Source organism: Thunnus thynnus, chromosome 11 (assembly GCF_963924715.1).
Source record: "Thunnus thynnus chromosome 11, fThuThy2.1, whole genome shotgun sequence".
NCBI classification, from domain to species: domain Eukaryota; kingdom Metazoa; phylum Chordata; class Actinopteri; order Scombriformes; family Scombridae; genus Thunnus; species Thunnus thynnus.
The window spans coordinates 5038193-5059556 of record NC_089527.1 but is presented as its reverse complement, the minus strand read 5'-3'; the positions used below and the strand labels follow the sequence as shown (position 1 = coordinate 5059556).

The 21364-nt window shown below is 40.2% G+C and overlaps 1 protein-coding gene across 1 annotated transcript in view; it reads right to left on the bottom strand.

The window, feature by feature from the left end:
- Positions 1-168: 168 nt before the first annotated feature.
- clasp1a (cytoplasmic linker associated protein 1a) overlaps positions 169-21364 on the bottom strand; it is a 95116-nt gene continuing 73920 nt past the window's right edge. Inside the window, exons 26-42 of the mRNA XM_067602917.1 lie at positions 20771-21015; positions 19573-19636; positions 19410-19412; positions 19129-19292; positions 18561-18639; positions 18320-18463; positions 15607-15756; positions 14161-14267; positions 13267-13392; positions 11510-11657; positions 10598-10844; positions 9003-9059; positions 7615-7805; positions 7294-7422; positions 5860-6066; positions 5245-5361; positions 169-3086 (exon numbers count right to left, since the gene is read on the bottom strand). Of these exons, the coding sequence (XP_067459018.1) occupies positions 3000-3086; positions 5245-5361; positions 5860-6066; positions 7294-7422; positions 7615-7805; positions 9003-9059; positions 10598-10844; positions 11510-11657; positions 13267-13392; positions 14161-14267; positions 15607-15756; positions 18320-18463; positions 18561-18639; positions 19129-19292; positions 19410-19412; positions 19573-19636; positions 20771-21015 (2265 nt within the window). The 3' untranslated portion in view covers positions 169-2999. The remainder of the gene's footprint in view (positions 3087-5244; positions 5362-5859; positions 6067-7293; positions 7423-7614; positions 7806-9002; positions 9060-10597; positions 10845-11509; positions 11658-13266; positions 13393-14160; positions 14268-15606; positions 15757-18319; positions 18464-18560; positions 18640-19128; positions 19293-19409; positions 19413-19572; positions 19637-20770; positions 21016-21364) is intronic.

Below are 21364 nucleotides of genomic sequence, written 5' to 3'. Positions count from 1 at the left end.
CTCATAACTGGATGGACAACTGGGCAATACTACTGCTAGTGCCCCGGTGGGAGTCACAGAGCAAGGTTCAACCTGCACGGGGAAGATAATAGGAAGCAAGCTTCGATTGACTCTTTATAAATCTTACAAAAAGATCTAAAAAAAGAACTTCCAGAAAACCTCCAGATCAACTCTTAAGTCTGTTTATTTCTAGAGCAAACAGTTTTACATTGTTGCAAATCTATCACAGGTGGATGTTAACAAAAAAAAAAAAAGCCTTCTGTACAGTTTATCATGAGGGAACAAAATAAAATAAGATCAAATAAAATAAAATATATAAATACAGGTATGAATATTACATGAGCGATTGAGGCAAAAGAAAGACAGTGTGCTGTATAACATGCATAGTGAACAGTTTGCAAGGAATACCATCTTGTCTTTTTTATAGGACCAGCAATGTGGTAACAGATGCTAGCAACCAGCAGTTTGGTGATTTGTGAACTTTCCCCTCACGCCAACTACAGTTCTGCTGTAATTGGGAAGCAGCCCCCCCTCCACCCCCCCCCTCCCTTCTCGTTTGAGAACAAAACCTGACTGATTAATGGTCCGAAACTGTGAAAGAAAAAAAGTCACGTAGTAGAGTGCAGACAGGCATATATGACAAGAGCGTACAGGGCTGAGAACATTTTCAGTACCAATACTCAAAACTTTATACCATTTTGTAAAACAAACATCATGTAAAAAGAGCAAATTAACACACACATGTAAAATTTGTACATTCATTTAACTTAAATAAGAAGAATTGGCCCGTTTGCAGTGGATTACCTCAATGAAATCACCACTCAGGTAGAACGATGGCTACGTACAGTAATTGTCTTTCACGCTCCAAGTCCACAAGAAAAGCAGGAATACCTTAACATTTCCTCTTTTATGATGATACATTTGCTTGCAAATTTAGAGAATTTAGAAAGCATGATGAGTCAGATCCCTTCTATAGAAACTTAATCCTATCTCATAATAAAAATCTGATCAGAGGGGGGGGGGGGTCAGGGCTGGACTCGTATCTCTAAGGGGTACCATGGGGTGAAAACTATGGAAACCAATCAGCTTCAAGAGAGACTGCAGTGCATCAAACACTTTAAAGCTTTTTCATATCATTTAATACCTTAAACTTAACACTGAAATCAAACATCAGAGCGGCGCCCAGAGGTAAACGTTTCCAGCAATCGGCTAAAACGCACCGACAACAAAAACCCAACACGGCGCTCCGTTCCGTACCTTTTTTTATAAATCTACCTCTTCTACCCAAAATCAGAGATGAGTAATATGATGATGTTACAAGTGCACTTTAACAGCCAAAAAAAAAAAACACCCGGGGCCCTTCAAAAAACCAGCACCTATGTTGACATGTGCTGCAGGTTGCATGCAAGCTACTTTTGCTAACGTGCGGAAAAAAGTGAGATAATCAACCTGTTCACTTTTCTGTTTTTTTTTTTCTTTTTCTTTTTTTTTTGGACATTATGTAAAATTTTTGCGAAGCTGTGGTCAAAAAGTGTATGTACAAAATACTTTTATTTGTGGGTTTGCGGTTATTGCAGAAGCTGTGGTTTTACGTGGAGGGGAACTGGAAGGGAAACAACTAATACTGTATTTTGCATCGTCACGGGTCGAGAACACTGCTGGGGTCCGTTTTCTTACAAGATTCACATTTTTTCTTGAGAGCCAAGAGTTACAGTGCTGTACATCCCATTCACCACTCTCTGCCGTCCCGGTCGAGAGACATAGTGTGTGTATATGTGTGTGTGTGTGTAAAGTGAATAAGGCCTGGTCATGTCTTTTCCGTCTGTCTCGGATCGCTGGTTTCTCTCCCGACTCCGAGCAGGGAAAACATCTGCAGTATTTACAAAGTGAAGGACCTCCTCTTCAGACAGAGTCACTCCTCAGCCTCGCGGAGTTACTAACTGGCAAACCGATGGCGTCTTCTTGTTTATGAGAAGCGTGTTGAACACAAAGCGCGTTTTTTTTTTTTTTGAGCTTTATGCAGAAAAGCTCAGTGTGAAAAATACAGGCGACACAAACTGTTTAAAGACTTTTACCTTCTGCTTGATTGTGAATTTTAAGACGAAGTCAGATAACTTTTAATTGTGCAGTTTAAACAAACTAAATATCAATTTTAAGGATTGTCAATTCTGTAGATGAAAAGTTATCTTTTATGAAAGGGGGGGATTCAATTTATTACACCACTCTTAATTACAAATTAACATAAAAAAAACAAAGTAAAGGCTTCTCTGAGCCTCAGATCATGATCAATAAAATTAAAATAACTAAAAATTATCATACAGTACTTTCTATTTTCTGTCATTGTTCCCTTAAACATATCTTCTTTTTTTTTTTTTTCAATCAATGTTTGGTTTTTATGTTCCCCCAAAAACAGAATTCATCCCAAAAACCATTGGGCTTATTACCATCACTGGGCCAGCCAAATGACATTTCATCCCAAACTGTAGTTGATTTGACAGAAATTTTCTTTCACAATGATGAGAATATTTTTGCTGAATCTCATATGAACTCTCCCTCTTCTTCTTCCACCGAATGTGTGACGGCTGCAGGAGGAGAAACAGGCTTCCCGTTTTAGAGGAGGAAAAAAAAAAAAAGAAAATGAGGCATTGAGGAAGAGAAAGTGCATTTCTTTCATGAAGCAATCCAAAAAAAAAAAAAACTCTAAATATGTCGAGTCTCTCTCCACCAGTCTTAAAACCCAATCCACAGTTACATTCAAAAGTTTCCAGAGCAAAGGTGGAGGAGGAGGAACTAAATGACAGGATCCCCTCAAAACAAAGGGAAAAAGCGCCACAGTGGAGTTTGAGTTATGATGCTGAGGGAGGGAAGCTCAGAGGATAGAGGAGTCTGAGGACAAGAAGAAGAAGAAGAAGAAGAAGAAGAAGAAGAAGAAGCGCGGCTACGTCCTGGACAGCCGTCCAGCCGCAGGGTCTCCAAACACGACAAAAAGCCTCCGTCCATTAACTGTGAGAGGAGACGTCCGAGGAACTGCTGCTATTGCTGTTGGTCGTCTGGGCCCGTTTGATGTACAGGTTCAGTAACTTCATCTGCAAACAAGCAAAAACATGACGTTAGACTCTGTTTGTCTCTCAGGAAGCAGGACTACGACCAGTTCTCATCATGATCATGGTCATGTACATGCATCTTTTTTGGCTGTGAACTAATTTTAACAGCTTTTACATGCTTGAAGAGGTTTAACTATTTAGCATGTGTCAAATAAAAGCAAAGATAAGAATAATGTACAAACAACAAAGTAATTGGTGTTGCATGTATGTTTTTTCCTCTTGTTTCCTTTCTTGTTAATCATCTCACTCATGGACACCATTACTGATTACACAATGACATCGACTGTTGCGTCTACACACTTAAAACCAACATCTGGGCTCAGATCCAGGTACTTGTGTTGCAACAGTATCTGCAATATCTTGCAAAGAGATTTTGATTTGATCTCACCGTGATGATTTCTGACTTTACAGCATTTTTCAATTGAAGCAAAAGTAGAACTGGTTGCAAATTCTAGATCACCAACACGGAAAATATATTTTTTTTGGAAAACTGTTGAGATATTTAACCTCTTAAAATCCACCAGGTCACCAGTTGTAAGCGGTAGCATCACGCAGTAATGAGTCAAAGCACAATTTGGCCAATTGGAGATGATTGGAGAGGTTTGGGGACACCAGTGACACCACAAACTAAAAACTCCCATAATGTAAGGCCTAGAGGTCTGGAATATTATACAGGTTGACAAGATGTAGAAGGTTTATGGTGTTCTGCATATTTGTGGCATAAATCATGTCCTAATTATTGTTATTTAAATATGACTCATTATAAACGAGGACCAAAAACACTTCTTTGAACCTTATTTGAACTGATGTAGTTTTGTTTGTGTTTTAGCCGCATGCTAAACAAACACATTTCCAGAAACTAGAAGATGTCACTTGTCAAATGAAGCCTGATACATGCATCATGGCCTTACAGTTCTTCTGTTAGAAGCTCTTCCATTTGGGTATGCCAAATAGGCAAAAAAATCTATAAAAAGGGTGGATGTTAAGGGGTTAAAGAATTATTGATTAAAAGCAGAGCAAGAATTTCTGGCACAACTTCTCCTACTTCCAATGAACATGGAGAAAGAAATGTGTTGCTGGAGTTTTGACCCCTTCGGGTATTATTATTGATTAATAGAGCCCAGTGACGTTTAGTCGGGTTGAATCAGACTCTTGTTGGTACGTTTGTGCAGATCTGAACACAACAATTGTACTGAGACCTTTTACAGGAAGTGGTCACAAATTCTGTAGTGTTTCGTTTGTATTGAGAACATGATCCGACCTCCATCTTACACAAACTCATGTTCTGCTGCAGCATCACAGCGTTCAGCAACAATCCACACACTTCTCATGGAGGATACATTTGAAATGAGGAAGGATCCAAACTAACTGAATTTACCAGGAGTGGCAGTAATGATAAGATGGTTGAACTGTCTAAACGCTGAAGGAAATGTGCTTCCAGCCGAGGAAACACAGGGACAACCTTCATTAAAGAAGATAATGCTGTGATGTCTGACAGTTCTTTACCAAAATGATGAAGAAGCAACCAGTAATCTCTTTATTATAAGCTCTCAAACTGTTAATTTCATTACAAGTGTAAACAAACACTGATATTTGGCTGCTTATTAACAAACTCTCAGTAGATTTTTTTTAATGTTTAGGATAAATAATTAGCTATAAAATACAAAAATCCAACTGTTGCAGGATTTCATATCCCAGAATGCATCCTGTTAGATACTTATGAATGTGCATTTTTCTTAACTTCTTATGAATTTGCCTTTATATCCAATCTGGACCTCATAACAAGAAAAAGGATGCTTTCTTTGTGATTATACAGATCCGCTCTATGTTTTTGTTTGCACTAAAGTAATTTTCAAAGTTGAGAAAGCGGCTGTCCATACTGTATGCATTAAACTCCTTTTAGATAAGCAGCTGTCCTACAGATCATAGGTGGGGTGAACCTGACCCTCAGAACCTTACGTAACCCAAGGACACATGTTGTAGTGAAAGTAGGGCAAATATGACCCCGGCTGGAACCGGCTGAGAAATAACAACATGGGAAGATGATAAGGCTCCGCGTCTGTCGAAGAGGTTTTGGTTAGTAAATGTGTGTGCGCGCGTGTGTGTGCACATGCGAAGACTTGTTGGCAACGGTCGCTACCTTGCTGCCCGTGAGCTGTGCCAGGTGGGGTTTGAGGTCCTCGCCAATCACGGAGTAGATAGCCACCAGACAGAACACACTGGCCTTGCGAACGCTGCTCTCTGTGTTGTCATAGCCCTGCGGAGAGAGACGAGGCAGCATCAGGCAACGCGCGCGCGCACGCACACACACACATACACACACATGAGGGGTCAGCAGGAACGTGGGAGGAGTCGCAGAGAGTGCAGAGTACACGCAAACATTTCCAGGGACAAATAAGGCAAATAATTCCCACTGTCCAAATATGCACATTGTCCAAATAAGCAGACAGGAACATTTCTGTCTGTGTTCCCAAAAATCACCTGCTCTCGTGTCATTTAAGCCATAAAAAATTGAGAAAAATATTATCACTGCTGTCTGGAAAAACAATATTCATTATATTTTCTTAAATGTGTGTTTTTGTTGAGTGTTTTTGCAGATTTTGAGGCTGTTAAGTATCCAGTAAGAAATAGAAAAAAGGAACTTATCAAATTAAATTAAATCTAATCCATAAAATTGTGCACATATAACTAATCTAAATCTAAATATCTCTGCTGTGTCTGGACTAACGAGACCGTCTCGGCCTCAGATGCGGACCTGCAGGAGTCCTGGGATGATGTCAGGCAGCAGCTGCAGCAGAGAGTCCTTGGCGATGCGTTCAATGACTTTGGTTTGCATCTTGATGGCGGCCAGGTTGATGGGGTAATCGGCCGTCTGCACAATAGGGCACAGCACCTTGATGCACTGCTCTGGATGGATAGAACCGGCCAGAGTGGACGCCGCCTCCTCAGCCGCACGCACCACCTAAAAGCACATCAACATGTGATAATACGGAGATATAATGAGGGAAGAAGAAGAAAGTATATGACGTATACAATAAATGGAGTGTTTTGTCCCTCCATATTTATTTCTGTGGCTTGAAAAAGTTATAAAGTTCATCCAGAGTGGACTCAAAGTCACAAACTTTAAAGATGAAACCAATTTCCCTACAAAGAAAATCATCTTGTTTAATTTTTTAAGACCAGAACACTTTATTTTGACAAGACTGATACCCTACACACCTGCAGAAGATTCAAAACGCTTCTTCTGGTATCCAACAAGCAAAGAATTCAACTTTATCCAGATTTATCTACTGTACTGAGATCTCTTTGAAGAAAATTGTATTCTTGATGATGTGTTTTTGATGTATTGGCTTTTGGATGCTGTTTATTTATCCAAAAATCAGGAGGATTATTATTGATCTGCAAGTTTCACATGTGGCCACAGTGTTTATTTTGTGTATTTTATCTTTAATTTAAAGTCAGAGTTTGATCTTTGTTTGTTCACTCTCTGGTAGGAGTAACCCTGAATAACCACCGAGTTTTATCCGGTGTGATCCTGACTTATAGGTCAAAGGTCGGGGTTATTGTGTTCGGCTATTGTTATTGTTCTCATATTGATAACCGGACTGTAAAGCATTCACTCAGTCATTGTTATTACAGATTAAAGTGATATGGAGGCTTTTAAAACTTTTAAAGCCAACAATTATTAACCTTTTGAACTCAGTTGTATTTAAAGTTCATGAATTAATAGAAGAAAGATGTCATTTTATGTCTTCATACTGTCAACAAATGTCTGTGATGTATAACTATGTTTTTTAAATGTATAATATGGAGAGTCTGATCTGTTTAAAGCTGCATTAATCAATATTTTTAAATGACTCTGTTTGATGTGAAAGGTTCTGCTTGAAGTGATGAACACACAGACTGAGCTAAAAGATGCTAAATGACTCAGTCAAGCTAATGAGAGCTGCAGTGTTTTGGTTTTGCTCAGCACCAAACAGCAGACAGACAACGTTAGCGACTAGCCGCTGAACATAGTGGAGCATTTTGCAGCTAAAAGAGACAGATACTTTTCTCAGGAGTTGGTGAAAACAGAGTTGAAAAGGTGAGTGAATATTCTTAAACACGACTCCGGAAAACTCCCAAAACCAATAAATAAATAAATAATGCATCTTTACAGTGAAGCCGTTTGTATGTGGGAGCTGTGTACCTCCTTGTGAGAGTCTTTGTGAGCCTCCAGCGTCTTCATGATGGTGAGCTCGGCGTAGTTTTTGAAGCGGGCCGGCTGGTTCCGCAGAATTTCCTTCAGCACGCGCAGGGCCAGGGCTCGGATGGTGTGCTGGAGGAAAACAGCGGCATGAACAGTCGGGTAAAAGTAGAAATATCCTGCTAATCCATGAATACTCACATATTCTATCAGATTGAAGGGTTAGGGGTGTGATTATTATCCTCTGCACACTAACATTCTCAAGATTTTACTGTATGATAATTAAAAAAACCTCTATGAGTGACAAACACACAGATAACATACGTCTTTATCACCCAGTGTCTCCAGCAGGAGGAGCAGGATAGTTTTGAAGTGTTCGTCCCAAACGGCCAGGCTGTCTTCTCGTGTGATCTTCAGCAAATCCACCAGGGCGCCTTTACGCTCCTCAGAACGCTCATTGTGATTGGACAGTTCCTTCAGCAGGTCGGCTACCATGTCTGAGTGGTCCTGACCGACTGCTCGCCGAGAGAGGATGAAAGAAAGAAGTTCCACGTCAAAAACACAGCTACTCACATCTTGTCACGGCCCCAAAAACAACCTAATCTTGGCATCATCCATCAGTCTTTTAATCTAATAATCTTTCATTTTTTAAAGACTAACATCTCAGAATGAATCTCATCTCCGAACCGCTGCACTGGGGTGACATGTTCCTTCATCATGAGAATGATGGGCACAGTAGTTTGTTTAGAAACGGCACCAAAGACTAATAAGAGCGATCACATTTCCAGTCTTAGGAGAGTAGTTCTGTGTAAGGCAGACACCACTGAGCATGTGCGGGAAATCGATAGCTAGTTGTGCTACATATCACGACCTCTCCACTTTGTAATACACTGTAAATTTCTCAAAGAGCTTCAGTCAAGAGGTTGTGATATGTGGCACAACTAGCTATTGGAGCTCTGCAAACTGAAGCGCGTTCCCGCACATGCTCAGTGGCGTCTGACTTTCCAGAGAATGAAAATGTGATCGGGAGACTTTTCTAAACAAACTACAGATCCAAAACTCTTCTTTGATGAAGGAACATGTGACTCAGTGCAGCTGTGAGGCTCATTGATGTGTTTTTAATAGTTTTTGGACAACAACACAGGTCTACGATACAGAGGAATAAGATATATCAGACTTTGGATACACACACAATACTTGTAAGTAGATCAGTTCATTGGTTTGGCAGCCATATCCTTTAAATGTTACATCTCAACAGCCAAAAAATGTGTCTGTGCCATTAAAAAAGTTTGTATATACAGTTGAAGAATAAAAGCATTGTTATTTTTTCAATGGTCTCAATCATTTATCACTGTCTAAACCTGTTCTATAGCAGTCAGTGTGCAGTATATATATTCTACGCCATGATAGAAACTCATATTAGTCATTTTAACACAATCACACAAATGTTTAGCGTAATGCAGAGGAGGCTGCAACCATTAGAAGAAAGCACTCAGTAGGTCAGCTGATTCCAGCAGCGTAGAAAGGTCGGACTTGAAGATACAGGTCGTAGAGTTAAAGAGAAAATAAAAAAAAACAGTGATGGGACTGGAGAGAGTTGAGTGAATAATGTAAACACAGAAAAAGGGTGAGTGGAGTGAAGTCAGTTAAATCTGTTCTGAGTCTGTCAGTGAGTCTGTCAGGCAGGGGGGAGGGGTGGGAGGCATCTTTACCAGGAGCAAAGACCTTGGGGAGCGTCATCTTGTTTTCACCACTTTCCTGACGTCGGCCTGGAGAGGAGGAGGAGGAGGAGGAGGAGGAGGGGGGAGTGAGGAGGGGGAGGTGGAGGAGGGATGAAGGTGGAGGTGCGGGATATATAGAGGGGAGACAGGAGGGTGCAAAGGATGTGATGACAACAACAACAACTGATGCACAGGTTTGGTTTGTATTTTACAAAAAGAGGAGCTGCAGACTCACAAACCAGAGAAAATTTCACTTCTTCAGTGTCAAGATGTGTCGACTTGTAGAATACGATGTTTACGATACAACACAATGTGTAGTCATTTGTGGTTGACAGAATTTCTTGTTTCAAGTCATTTAACAGCAGTGACCTTTCAGGAACAACATGACGTGATCACGCTACATGATGGGGCGATGGTGGATGACGGATGGATCGGCAGAATGATTTACATATGGACGAGGTGGACGTAAGCTCCCTTTCATTCCTGAGATAATCTTTTTACTTTCTTCATCAGAACTATAAAAGGCAGCAAGTTCCTAAGTGTGAAATATTGTGACCCTCAGTGGTAGAGCTGGGTTACAATTTTGGCTTCCAACGATCATGAAAACAAGATGATCCAAATAAAAGATTATTGTGCTGCATTCTGTTTTGCAATAATGCTCTCGTTTTGTCTTGTGTACCGTTTTATTCACAAAACAAGGAAGTGCTCTAGTATTTAGGACTAGTTTAGGACAAGAGGAGGACATTTTTTCTCGGTTTGCCATGTTCTCGCTACCGCCGCTCCCTCTCTTCATTCACTCTAAGGCCCGCTCGACCACCGCTGCTCTCTCTCTCTCTCTTTTTCTCTCATCTTTTTGAAGCCGACGACAAATGCTAACTTTACTTTTATTTATCAAACGTTAGGAGTTATTGGGAGGTTGTGGCACAAAAACATAGTTGATCTTATTTATTTTGATCAAATTTATTTTTATCTACTATTCTTATGTTATTACTATATATTATTATTTATCTCTGAAATCCACTGCTAAAAAGACAAGTTTTTTTTAAAGTTCAGTAAATGTATAATGTTTCTAAAGTCAGTAAGTAATCGTGTTAAATAATTGTGATCTCGATATTGACCAAAATAATCATGATCATGATTTTTGCCCTGTTTAGTGGTAAGAATATACTGTAAAGATATCGGATAAATGAATATTAATGAGTAGAAAACATGTCAGTAGTGTGTATGAGAGCACGTCAGTGGAACATGGAGAGACTTTGTTTTTCAGTAGTATGTTAGCATATATATATTTTATTGTTAATTATAATGGTGCTTCTATATCGTCAGTGTCAGTGGAGCATCTGAGTGTAATTCTTTTCATCGTGTTTGTTGAAGCCAGTTGCAGTTATACAGATTGCATCTGAAAAGTTAAATTTGAACTAAATCACATATAATGTGTCCAATAGTGTGTAAGACACTTAAATTAAGTGTTTCGGAACAAGAACGCTACGTTCTTTAAATAAGATTTTAGTGCGGTATGTTGTAATTTTATATCTCTATCTATCTAACAGCACATCTTTAGCGGCTTTATTATCTCATGAACTCACAGTCGCGGAACTGCTCCACGTCATCGTCAAACACGGCCTCCTTCAGGGCGCTCTTGTCGTAGGTACAGATGGTTTCTCCGTAGCCGTAAGGAGCAAACTCGCGACTGCGCGGCCCGGAGAAGGAGCGCGACGACGGCGTGTTGAGCAGCGAGGTCTTGTTGTCCAAGGCGGTGCGACCCCCTTCCACCATGTCCAAGCCTAGGCGGGCGTCAGAGCCGGGGGAAGACGCTACTCCTTCTCTCCCAGCCTGTGAGACAGCCGGGGGGGGGGGGGTAGGAGGAGGGAGAATATGAGACAAAAGAACTGAATAAGTGAAGGACTTCTTGTTTATGCAGACTGAAGGTTGAAGAAGATGATTTTCCTTGGCAGCACAGGGAGTTTTTTTTAAGTATTTGATTTGCTGTTATATAAGAGGCTCAACACTGACATATTGGGACAAATCATTAAGCCCTTTAGTCAGGTATCAGGAACATTTTGACTCATATTCCAATATTCAGCTACACTCTTCATGTGTCATTAACTCACAGAGCCAAAGGAAGGCAGAGATCCAATCTGGTTTTGACAGTTTATTAACATCCATATCCTTTCAGGTATTCAATTTCCATTAACATGATAAATAAAAATGTAATCCTTTCCAACAAAAGGTGAAATGGTTCAGGAACATTATTTAGTCAGGATACAAGAGCCACTGTTTAGCATACAGATAGGTTAAACTGAAAAACAACTGCTTGATTTTTTGTTCAAGAGAGGAAATTTCATTTAAATTAAATTAATCTTAATAATTTAATGCAAAAACAGGTTGAACAGCTGCCACCCTATAATGTTGGACTGAAGCTTAAAACTTCTGAATATCATTTTCTAAGCAGGAATATTCAGGAAAATCCTGCTAAGATGAAAATGTTTATGACTCACTGTGTCGTCCCTCTTGCCCTCCCGTCTGATTGGCTCATTCAGGTCCTCCTGGCTGCGGTAGCTGAAGCTCTGGATGGCCTCGGTGACGCCGCGCAGCGAGCTGTAGATCTCTTCCGAATTCATGTTCTCGGTGTCGTACTCCATCATGCTACCGGACACACAAACACAGACAGAAATACACATGAGAATTATTAATTATTGATTGGAAGAACATACAAAAGCATGAGTTTGTTTTGCCTTCATGCAAAGTAGTTTAGTTTAGTTTAGTTTTATAAAACATACATCTTCCAGTATTGCATATGCAAAGCGTGCGGATAAAGGAAAAGAAAAGGAACACAAACAAAATAAAAACAAAACAAAACAAAAATCCCACATGAACTGTTCACATAAAGAACTGTTACATATCTACAGAGTGTCTTTATAAAGAGTTTTTTCCTCTTCTCCAGGATTTCTCCAGATAACTGATTAATTTATATGTTCCATATGTGAACAGCCGACTCAGTCTTTGTGCATCATCCAGATTTACAAAATCAATATATATTTCATCTTACTAGACAAATCATCACACAGTTCACAATAAAAAGGACAGTAGAAAACAAAATGGAACTCATTTTCTGTTTCATTTAGACACATTTGACAAATCTGCTTTTCTTCTTCTATTTCATTAATTTTATCCAGTTTCAACAGTCAGAGGTAAAATACCAGATCTCAGCTGGGCACATACAGATCTTTGCTTTTTAGACAAATTATATAAAACATATATCATCAGCCCACTGCTCTTTCTTCTGGACAAACACAGATTCTCTAAAGAAACAAATGTTGAGCTTTTCTTTATTTAAAAAACATCATCTTTAGACCATCAAGAACCAATAATTTGTTTATCCCAGATAAATATTTGTCTCATCAACCTACTTTCTTCCATATCAAGTAACCGATTCCATAACTGAGCTGTAGCCTCACCTGATTCCCATCCCCTGTCTCCCACTATAGCATACTTTGGTGCATATTTGTGCACACCCAGAAAATATCTTACAGCACTGATTCACACATAAAGATATTTCTAAGGCCCCAAACCCCGGCAGTATAATCAAGCACAGGAAACACACAAGCGTGAAACAGTTTAGAGTAAGTTTGGAAACTCATATCCTTCAAATTTTTGATTCGGCAAGAACGTTTTATAAAATTCATATGTTCAAATACATAGAAACTGAGATATGTATCTTTCTGCATAATTCAGTTTATATGATCCAACCTTAAACTGTTAAGTACTGCAGGTAAAGGAGGGTCTCCATTTTTTACACCAATCATTGGTGTAGCAGAGCATCTGCTTCATTTTGTCTTCAGATGGCGATAATAAAAATAATGTCATCTTATCATTTCCCCTCCAGACATTAGCCCACGCTTTAAAGATTTCACTTCTTTGGCCAAATCATTTATATAAAAGCATCACCTTGTTTCACCCCTGATGAGGTTGGGAACCAGCTTTAGCATTGCTTTAGAAATAGATTCGTTTTTAGAAAGCAAAGGGTCAAGACTGAGGTATACATAAACCTTAAGTGTGTGACTTATTACAGATTGCACACATAACACGGCATTAAGCGCATCACTGAGGCAATGTTACATGATTTTCCCATTTAACTGACAACTAAAAGATCCTCTCAACTGGTTTGGAAAAAGGACATTTGGATTAGGAAAAGGACAAGGGCCTGGTTTCCTTGAGGGCATAATCTCCTTTATGTCTCAGCCCACCTCATTACCTGGGTGAATATGCTCTGCGCAGGACCCTTAGGGAGGGGGCAGCAGGGGTGGAGTGAGGCGGAGGAGGAGGAGGAGGGGCAGGGGGGTTCTTTGACAGTCCGTCGACACCCCAACCCCATAACCGACTGTTGCCACAGCGCGGCCGGGAGGCAAGGATGGACAGACAGGAGTAAGAGAATGAGGGATGGAGGAAGAGACAATGAGACAAGACGAGACGAGACGAGACAAGGGGGGGAGAAAGAGAAAAAACGACAAGTGTGCGGAAGAAAGAGAAGAGACAAAAAGAAACTAGTCTGAGCTTTAAGATCAAGCGAAAGTGTTAATTCAGAGGAGAGCATTAGAAAAGCAGCAGAATCGCACAAAGTACATAAAACAAATATCACAGTATCTTTATTATCTGTGTTAATGGGTGTCTGCTTGCAGATAAAAGACCTGTACAGTGCCTCAGCTGAATGAGCTGCTCAGTCAGAGAGAAGTAAACTGTATTATAGGAAACCATAATTATCAGTCACCAGCCTCATTACATTGGCAAAGGAGCAAGTATAGAAAGTTGTGGCAACTTCAAAAGGGCCTGGTTATCAGTTATTTTACAGCTCCCATTGTGTCTAAGGCAGATATATTTCACCAGTCAGTAGGAGGTGTTTAAAATTTGTATTTGATGTGTGGAGAAACTGATTTGGCTCCTTTATTTCTACCCAAATATGCTCAGATCAACCCCTCTGAGCAACTCACTCTTGAACAGGCTCCTACCAACCCTTGTGTTAAATTTTATGTTAGTTAGTTTGACTATAAATGATTCTGACTGCAGCCGCATCCATATGGTTAACCCATAGCCATGCATTAGGACAGGAGGTGTGTTGTAGATAATAAGTTGAGAACAGATCAGTGGTTACCTTGGAGACAGTCCTCCGTGCGAACAGTTGGTTGGAGAGGTGAGCGGACTGGTTCTGCTGGGGGTGTGGCGTGATGGCGTTCGGCCAATGGTGTTGCTCGGAGACCCCTGCAAAGCAATGATATAATGATGAAATCTAAATGTGGCAACTCATCAACAATTAGATTAGGCAGCTGGATGTAAATCCATCACTAGAGTTTGTGTCTAAAGTTATAATAACTACTAGCTAGTTTCAAACTACTGATTTACTTAATCAGGTTGCACCATTAAAACTTAAGGAAATGTCTTAACTAGTAAAACATTTAAGTAATGTGTAAATCAGTTGCTAGGAAACATCTGTTGCGCTGTTCAATAACAAGCAACCAACTATATAAACACGAAGTCACTGTAGCATCACAAGCTCTAATATAGCTTCCAAAAATAACAGTTTTAGGGGCCAAAAGATAAAATAAACTTGGGATTTATGGGTCAGTAGAATCACTTATTGTTCCAGCCTTCCATTTCCACTCTGGTTTTAAAATGGGGCGAACAAACTGAGGAATCATTTATGACACTAAACATATATTGATGATTAGCTGTATTTTAATTGTGCAAAGTTTATTTCATCAGTATGACATGACAGCGTGGATGATTTTACAGCTCAGAATAACATAAGACAACTGTGCGATGATAACTGGAAATAAAAATCAAAAATCCTCTGTTGTCTTTTATTAGAAAAATAATCCACACACTGTTAATTGGCTCCTGTGATTACAAATGCAACATTTCCGTCACATAGACCTCATCAGTCATTAACTTCTTTTCCTCTCTTTGCTTTGGTAGCAGAAACAGTCTTATAATAATTTATCCATCATCCAATTAAAAAGCAAAAAATACTCACTCTATACTTAAGTCATATATATTAATTCCCACATGTATTTCAAGCCGTAGCCTTTTAATATTTGGAAATTATTTCTACATCTTCTTATTGTGTTGTATAATTATATTGTTTACATTTCACTTCGTTAAATATGACTTTTTGCTATCGCTAAAACAGAACATTCTCGCAGGTATTTGGTGTCACCGTTTCATCTCGTATCATATAAAGTTCTTCATTCATGGTTCTGAAGATGGCGCTCATAATTAACAACCCTGCCTCTTTCACATGAACATAGCTGGATAAGAAAACTCAGAGCTGACTGAGATAGTTGATAGCCAGCTTTGTGATACCAGTGATCCAGGATGGCCGTTGTTAGGCTCAGTGAAGCCAGCTCACCCAAAGAGAGGCAGACTAAGTTGAACTTGCTTCATGATAAAGACCTCTGGTGAACGGTGCTGCTGTCTGATAATCCTATTGACCTACAAGAGCCTCGCTTCTCTGTGGTGACTTTGTACATCATTTTTTTTCCCTCAGAGTTGGACTCTTGCGTGGACGGCATCAAATACAACAGAGTTTTGCTCAACTTACCACGCTGCTGCTGGTATTACTCGAGTTCTTCAGGTGGTTGTGCAGCAGTTTAGTGGCTCCATCCTGGAAGGTCTTGGGCAGAGCTCCCAACAGCATGGTGAACTCTGGGGTGTTGAGCTCAAACAAAGCTATCAGCACCACCTGGGCCGCCTGGAGGCAGTGTAGCACAACAGGTTAGGAAAGGGGACAGAGTGGAAAGTTCAGATGGGTTCCTTGGTTACAGAAGTGCCTTGACCGTGTGTTTCAAACAGCAGTTTCACCAGAAGTTACTGGTGAGACAACAAAGCCGAACTGACATTTTTTAATTTATAAAAAACAGAAAAAGTACAGGACATGATGCAAAGTTTGTTGCTAACAAAGGTCAAAACACTTCTGAAACCAGGGCAGCCAACAGTGCACTTCTTGTTACACAAACATACTCATTAGCCTGTAGAAAGAAACTGTTAAAGGGTGAGTGTTCAAAGCTGCATTCAGTGAAAAACTTAAGAAGAATTCATCTGTTCAAGGACATTGTCACTTCATCGTTGTTGCAACATGCAAGTGAGTAACAAATCAAATGTAATGGGGCCTGTAGAAAGTACTAGTTTGCTATTGTTGAAGGAATACAGGTTCATGTTTAATGATACCAAGGTGATGGTTTGGTTAATTACAAAACATTATACTGAAAAACTGGATGTGAGCTACAATAACCTTGAGGATCCTGAGCTGAAGGTTTTCCTTCTCTATATTTACTGACTGAAAATAAGCAGTTAAATGATTGACTGACTATCTGATTGAATTATTTTGTGATGATTAGAAAATGATTCTCGTTATTTGTGCCAAGGTTGACCAGTAAGGACTTATGGATACAGTATTCGTTGTTTATTTGGGAGGGATGCATCTAGCTCTTGCTCCTTCCTATAGAGTCTGAATACACTATTATCACTTGACACTACACATACAGATACTACAGAAACTACTGTATTATCAAGCTACTTTCAAAAGATGTTTTGAAAGTCTTATTAATCTCTATTCTTGTATAAAACAAACCGAATGTTAACGACATGCAGGCAGGTATGCAGGTGGATTAGAGGTTGTTAGGGTGAGTGAGACAAACAAAATGTGTTAGGCACTCAGTAGTAACAAAACAGCATTCCTATCAAAGTTGAGCAATAAAAATTGACCAACATGTCAGTTCATACAAAGCAACAAGCCTTTTCCTGTATTTGGAAAAAAATATGACGGGTAAACCTACATCTTTCCTGGTTGCATAACAAGCTCAATCTATTTGGGTGAGTGATCAAGGCACAAACTTGTTTCTTAGGAGGTTGTTACAGCAAATCAGCTAGAGCGTAAATGGTAGAGGTGAGTGAGAGATGCCACACTCAGAAGTTTTCACAGTCTTGAAGGTGGTTTGGTTAGGGCACCGGGCAGGCGGGGCATTGCGTGCTTTTCATGGCGTGTTGTAGTTGGCTGTTGGGAGCGGGCTCTACCTGCTTACACCTTTCTTCCTGGTTGCCCTCAGTGGAAAGTAACGCTGCAGTACTGGACCTGCCAGCTAGCTCCTCGCTCACCCAGTTATGAAGGGTCTGGGGCACAGTGGCAAGGCAGAATGGGCATTACAGCATGACACAGGTCCTCCCCCACCATCACATTTGGATGCAATACTGTACCAATCTTTCATAACAACCTGGCACAAAGCAATACGGTGTGGTTTAATCCTCCCAGATAATGGATATTTTATACTCACTAAAAAATTTAAAAAAAAAAACAGACTAACACAACTATTCTGTCTTTGTAGATTTATTCTAACCCTGCCTGGAGGTCAGGCCCTGATTTGAAACTAGGTGAGGATTTCACTTGGAAGAGCAGCAGTGGAAAAACAAACAGAAGGGCTACACAGAGGGAGAACATGACGCGCATGAAAGAAGGGGAAGATAATGGGCCGTTGACCCAAGGCCATCCACATGGAGAGGGCCTATTATCAAAGTTTACAACTGCTGCTAAACAAACAATACAGCCTGAAGATTTCACTTTTTTTTTTTAAAAGCATGTAAGTATATAAGATGCCACTGGCTGTCCAATGTATCCACTGATTAAATGTCAAGCAAGACGTAATCCTTCACGGATAATGGATTTGTTCTGCAAATAAATATTCTGCAAACAATTAACAACTTACATCTGTCTCCAAGCGATTAGTTTTGCAATAATCTTGCCCACTTGCAGTATCATTAATAATAATATAGTTTAGTATATTATATTAATGAAGATTATATGTCCACTAATTGGTCCTGAAGCAAAGAAAGAAGGCTTCAATGTGAGATCTAATACGTCTACTTTTCGTTAAGATGGAAGCATAAGAATTAAGTTTTTGGTTTAGAGCTATGACATTGTAACATGAGGATTAAAGCACCCGTTCTGTCCTGTATCACACCTCGTTGACCTAAAAATAAAATGAACACTATGATATTCTCTGATCACTCCAATGATAAAGATCAAAAAGTTAAAAACATGTATTGAATATATGCATCCCGCTGAAAATAAGAACAAATATGAACTCAAGAAAAAGGGAATAAAGGAACAATAGGAAACAATATTCTGGATTAAATCATGTTCAAGTTTTTGAAAGAGATTTCCACTGTCAGTGCTGAACAGTAGGTCAAACCAATCATGGTGTAAAATTGCCCCGAGATATTTGTCACCCGATCAGATTCGACACAGAGAGCTGGCCTACCTTCCTGACATCAGAACTTTTGGGTTCGGTGGTCCAGGTGATGATACGAGATACAGCCAGACGAGTCTCGCTGGAGTTGACAAAGTCTGTCGGGTCCATCTGCCGAGCCAAGGACTCGATGTACTTCAAAATAGCCACCTTTACCTTAAGAGACAACAAGCATTGAAAGCTCACAAGGATTGCACGTAGTCACCGATCATTTTGCCTTCAAATAACATCGACCTCTCTGTTTTTACTATACCTTGAGGTTTGGTGTCTGAGTCTGATCCACGATAAACCTCATCAGAATGTTGAACTGTTGGTCAAATGGGAAGGACTCCCTAAAAAAAGATGAAGAAGAGTTTTCCTTTATATTAGACTGTTTATCCTATTATGGAACATTATTAAACAAGCTGGAGGTTGTGAGATTGTACCAGTCAGCTTACTGATAACACTGACCACTGACTTAGTGCCTTAAGGCCTCAGTATGCCTCAAATAAAGCGCTCTTTTTTCCTTCTTCACACTGTCTTTCTTGTGTATACAACACCATTAATGCCCCACCTTTGAGTGCGGCCATTCAAAACAGCTATAAACACTTCCCTCAATCACTTAAATGTTATTTTTTATAGATAGATTACTGACGGATTGTGAGTGTGTTGCTAACTGACTGTATCACTGGTCAGCCAATTATTGATGTTGAACATTTCACACTAACTGAATAGATAAATGGAATTTCCAATAGTGTGAAATGTCCCCTTATCTATCAGTAGTCCTTGCTAATCCCCGCTCTGTGACCTGGACAGCCATGGCCCCCGCTTGCATTTCAGACCTTGTGATATCCAGGGCCTTCTGGACTTTGGCCTGGACTGAGCCCAGCAGGTCTGCCCCCATCTTCTTCAGCAGCTGGGTGAGCAGGACAAAAAGCCAGTCCTGCAGGTCCTCTCTATGTACCGTGACGAAATCCACGAGAGTCTCCAGGAACATGCTGAACACCTGAGAACAAAGACGCGGTTGCAGAGTAATCTTACTTTGACATAAAAAGGGATTCAAATGCTCATGTTTAGCCAGATTTTTGGTTAATATCCAAGTATGGACTAAAAACACACTTACTCTCTGTTGTTAAATCCACAGCAAGGCAGACCATGCAACAAGAGACACTCAGTTAGTTTCAGATAAGTCACAGCTTTGGCATTTACAGCCGTGTTTCAAATATCATGCTGAAATCAAAATAATATCATCATACTCTGCTTCAGTTAGTACAATTCTTCTTTACCTTACTATGTGGATCTGCAAACATTCTTGTGAAGATCTCACAAAGTCTCTTCAGCTCCACTCGGCTACAGTGAAGAAAAGACACAAATCACCAAATCAGTGCAGAACATTAACGTTACAGATGACACACACTTTTTTCATTTTATTTTATTTATTTGGTCTCACTTTAGCACGCTGCCTACAGAGCACCAGTCCACAGCTAAAGGTGGACTGTGGAGTTTCTGATTTCTCATGCATTAAGGAGCAGTTATTTTCACGAGTGGGTCACTGTTGTGTTTGTCTCACATGTGCGAGACAAAAACAAGTATTCTATACATAAAGGTGACATGATGGTTTCACACTATTCCACTGATCTACAGGTGGCAGTATTTCACCCACAAAGGCAGCGAAGAAGAAGAAAACTGCAATCTAGTAAACACAGATGTAAACAATGCAGGATTTACAGTCCCCTCTTCTCATTTCTCAGTTTGTACATCCTCGCCTCCTCTCCTCACGTCTTAGTCCCTCCCACCTGAGATGCGAGCAGAGGAGGCGAGGCAACAGGCATTTAACAAAACGAGACCTCCTCGCTTCGGAGCCGTCACATAAATTAAATATAACGTGCTGCAGAGCTGCATCATCTGTCCATTGTTTTGTTTCATTTTATGATCTCTGACAGATGAGCAGAACAGTGTTCATGCAACTTATATATTTACTTTATATTCAAATCACAACGTGGCATAATATGGCAAGAATGTACAGATGTCATACAATGTTATATTTTACTGAACACACATATGTATATATATATCCTTTATATATTTTATTGTGTGAAGCACTACAAATGGTTTGTATATTCCAGTTGAGTGTCACGCCTCTTTTATACATCACAAGTGCCGAAAAGACTTCTGCAAAGGATACACCTGTACATCCTCTCTCCTCGCTCCTCTCTCCTCCAGATGCATTTTAGGAATTGAAACATCCTTAAACTTGATGTGCTGAGATTGATTTCTGGGTCCCGAGCAGGAGGACGGAGGAGAGAGGAGACGAGGAGGCACAAAATAGAGAAATGAGAAGAACCCAATACTTGAAAAAATAACTTTGTTTGAGGGAGGACATGCCTTCATCACTTGTTAGACCTTAATGATACACACAATGTTTGTTTATAAGAAAACTCCGAGGGGCGTCTTTAAGTTTGCCGCTTATGATCTCAATCCCACCTCAGTATTCTTTGGCTCTTGAGGAGATTCTGCAGGCCCAGCAGGCCCTCCTTCCTCTCTGACCAGTTGGAGCTGGCGCAGTGGTTCAGGACCTCGGCCACATCCTCCGTCTGGCGCAGATAATGGGGGATGCCGCCGTTCCTTGAGCCGTATGAACGCTCCGAGCAGGCGCTGGACGCGTCGCTGTTGGCGTCGTCGTCAGAGTACATTCCTGGTGATTCGTACCTCCGCCTCAAAGGCTTCCTCTGCGGGAGACAGAAGAACAGGAAGGCGTATGGTATGACAGCAGAGCACGATCGCGCCTTTATGTTAAACAAGCTCGGCAGGGAAAGTGAACTCAGCTGCAAGGTAAGAATCTCTGATAAAAGGTTGCCAGTCGCATCAGGTAGCCATGCTGTTTACTCTATCGTTTTGTGTTGTGTAATATCTTTTATTTCAGCGATTCTTTTTACTTTGAGGTTAAATTCAATAGTTTATACACTGTTACGATATGCAATCACTGAGTTAAAAATCAAACAATGTTTCTTCTACATGATCAAAAGCCAGTCAAGCAGTGCAACAAGTAAGCAGAGGTCTTGACTACAAATGCAATGC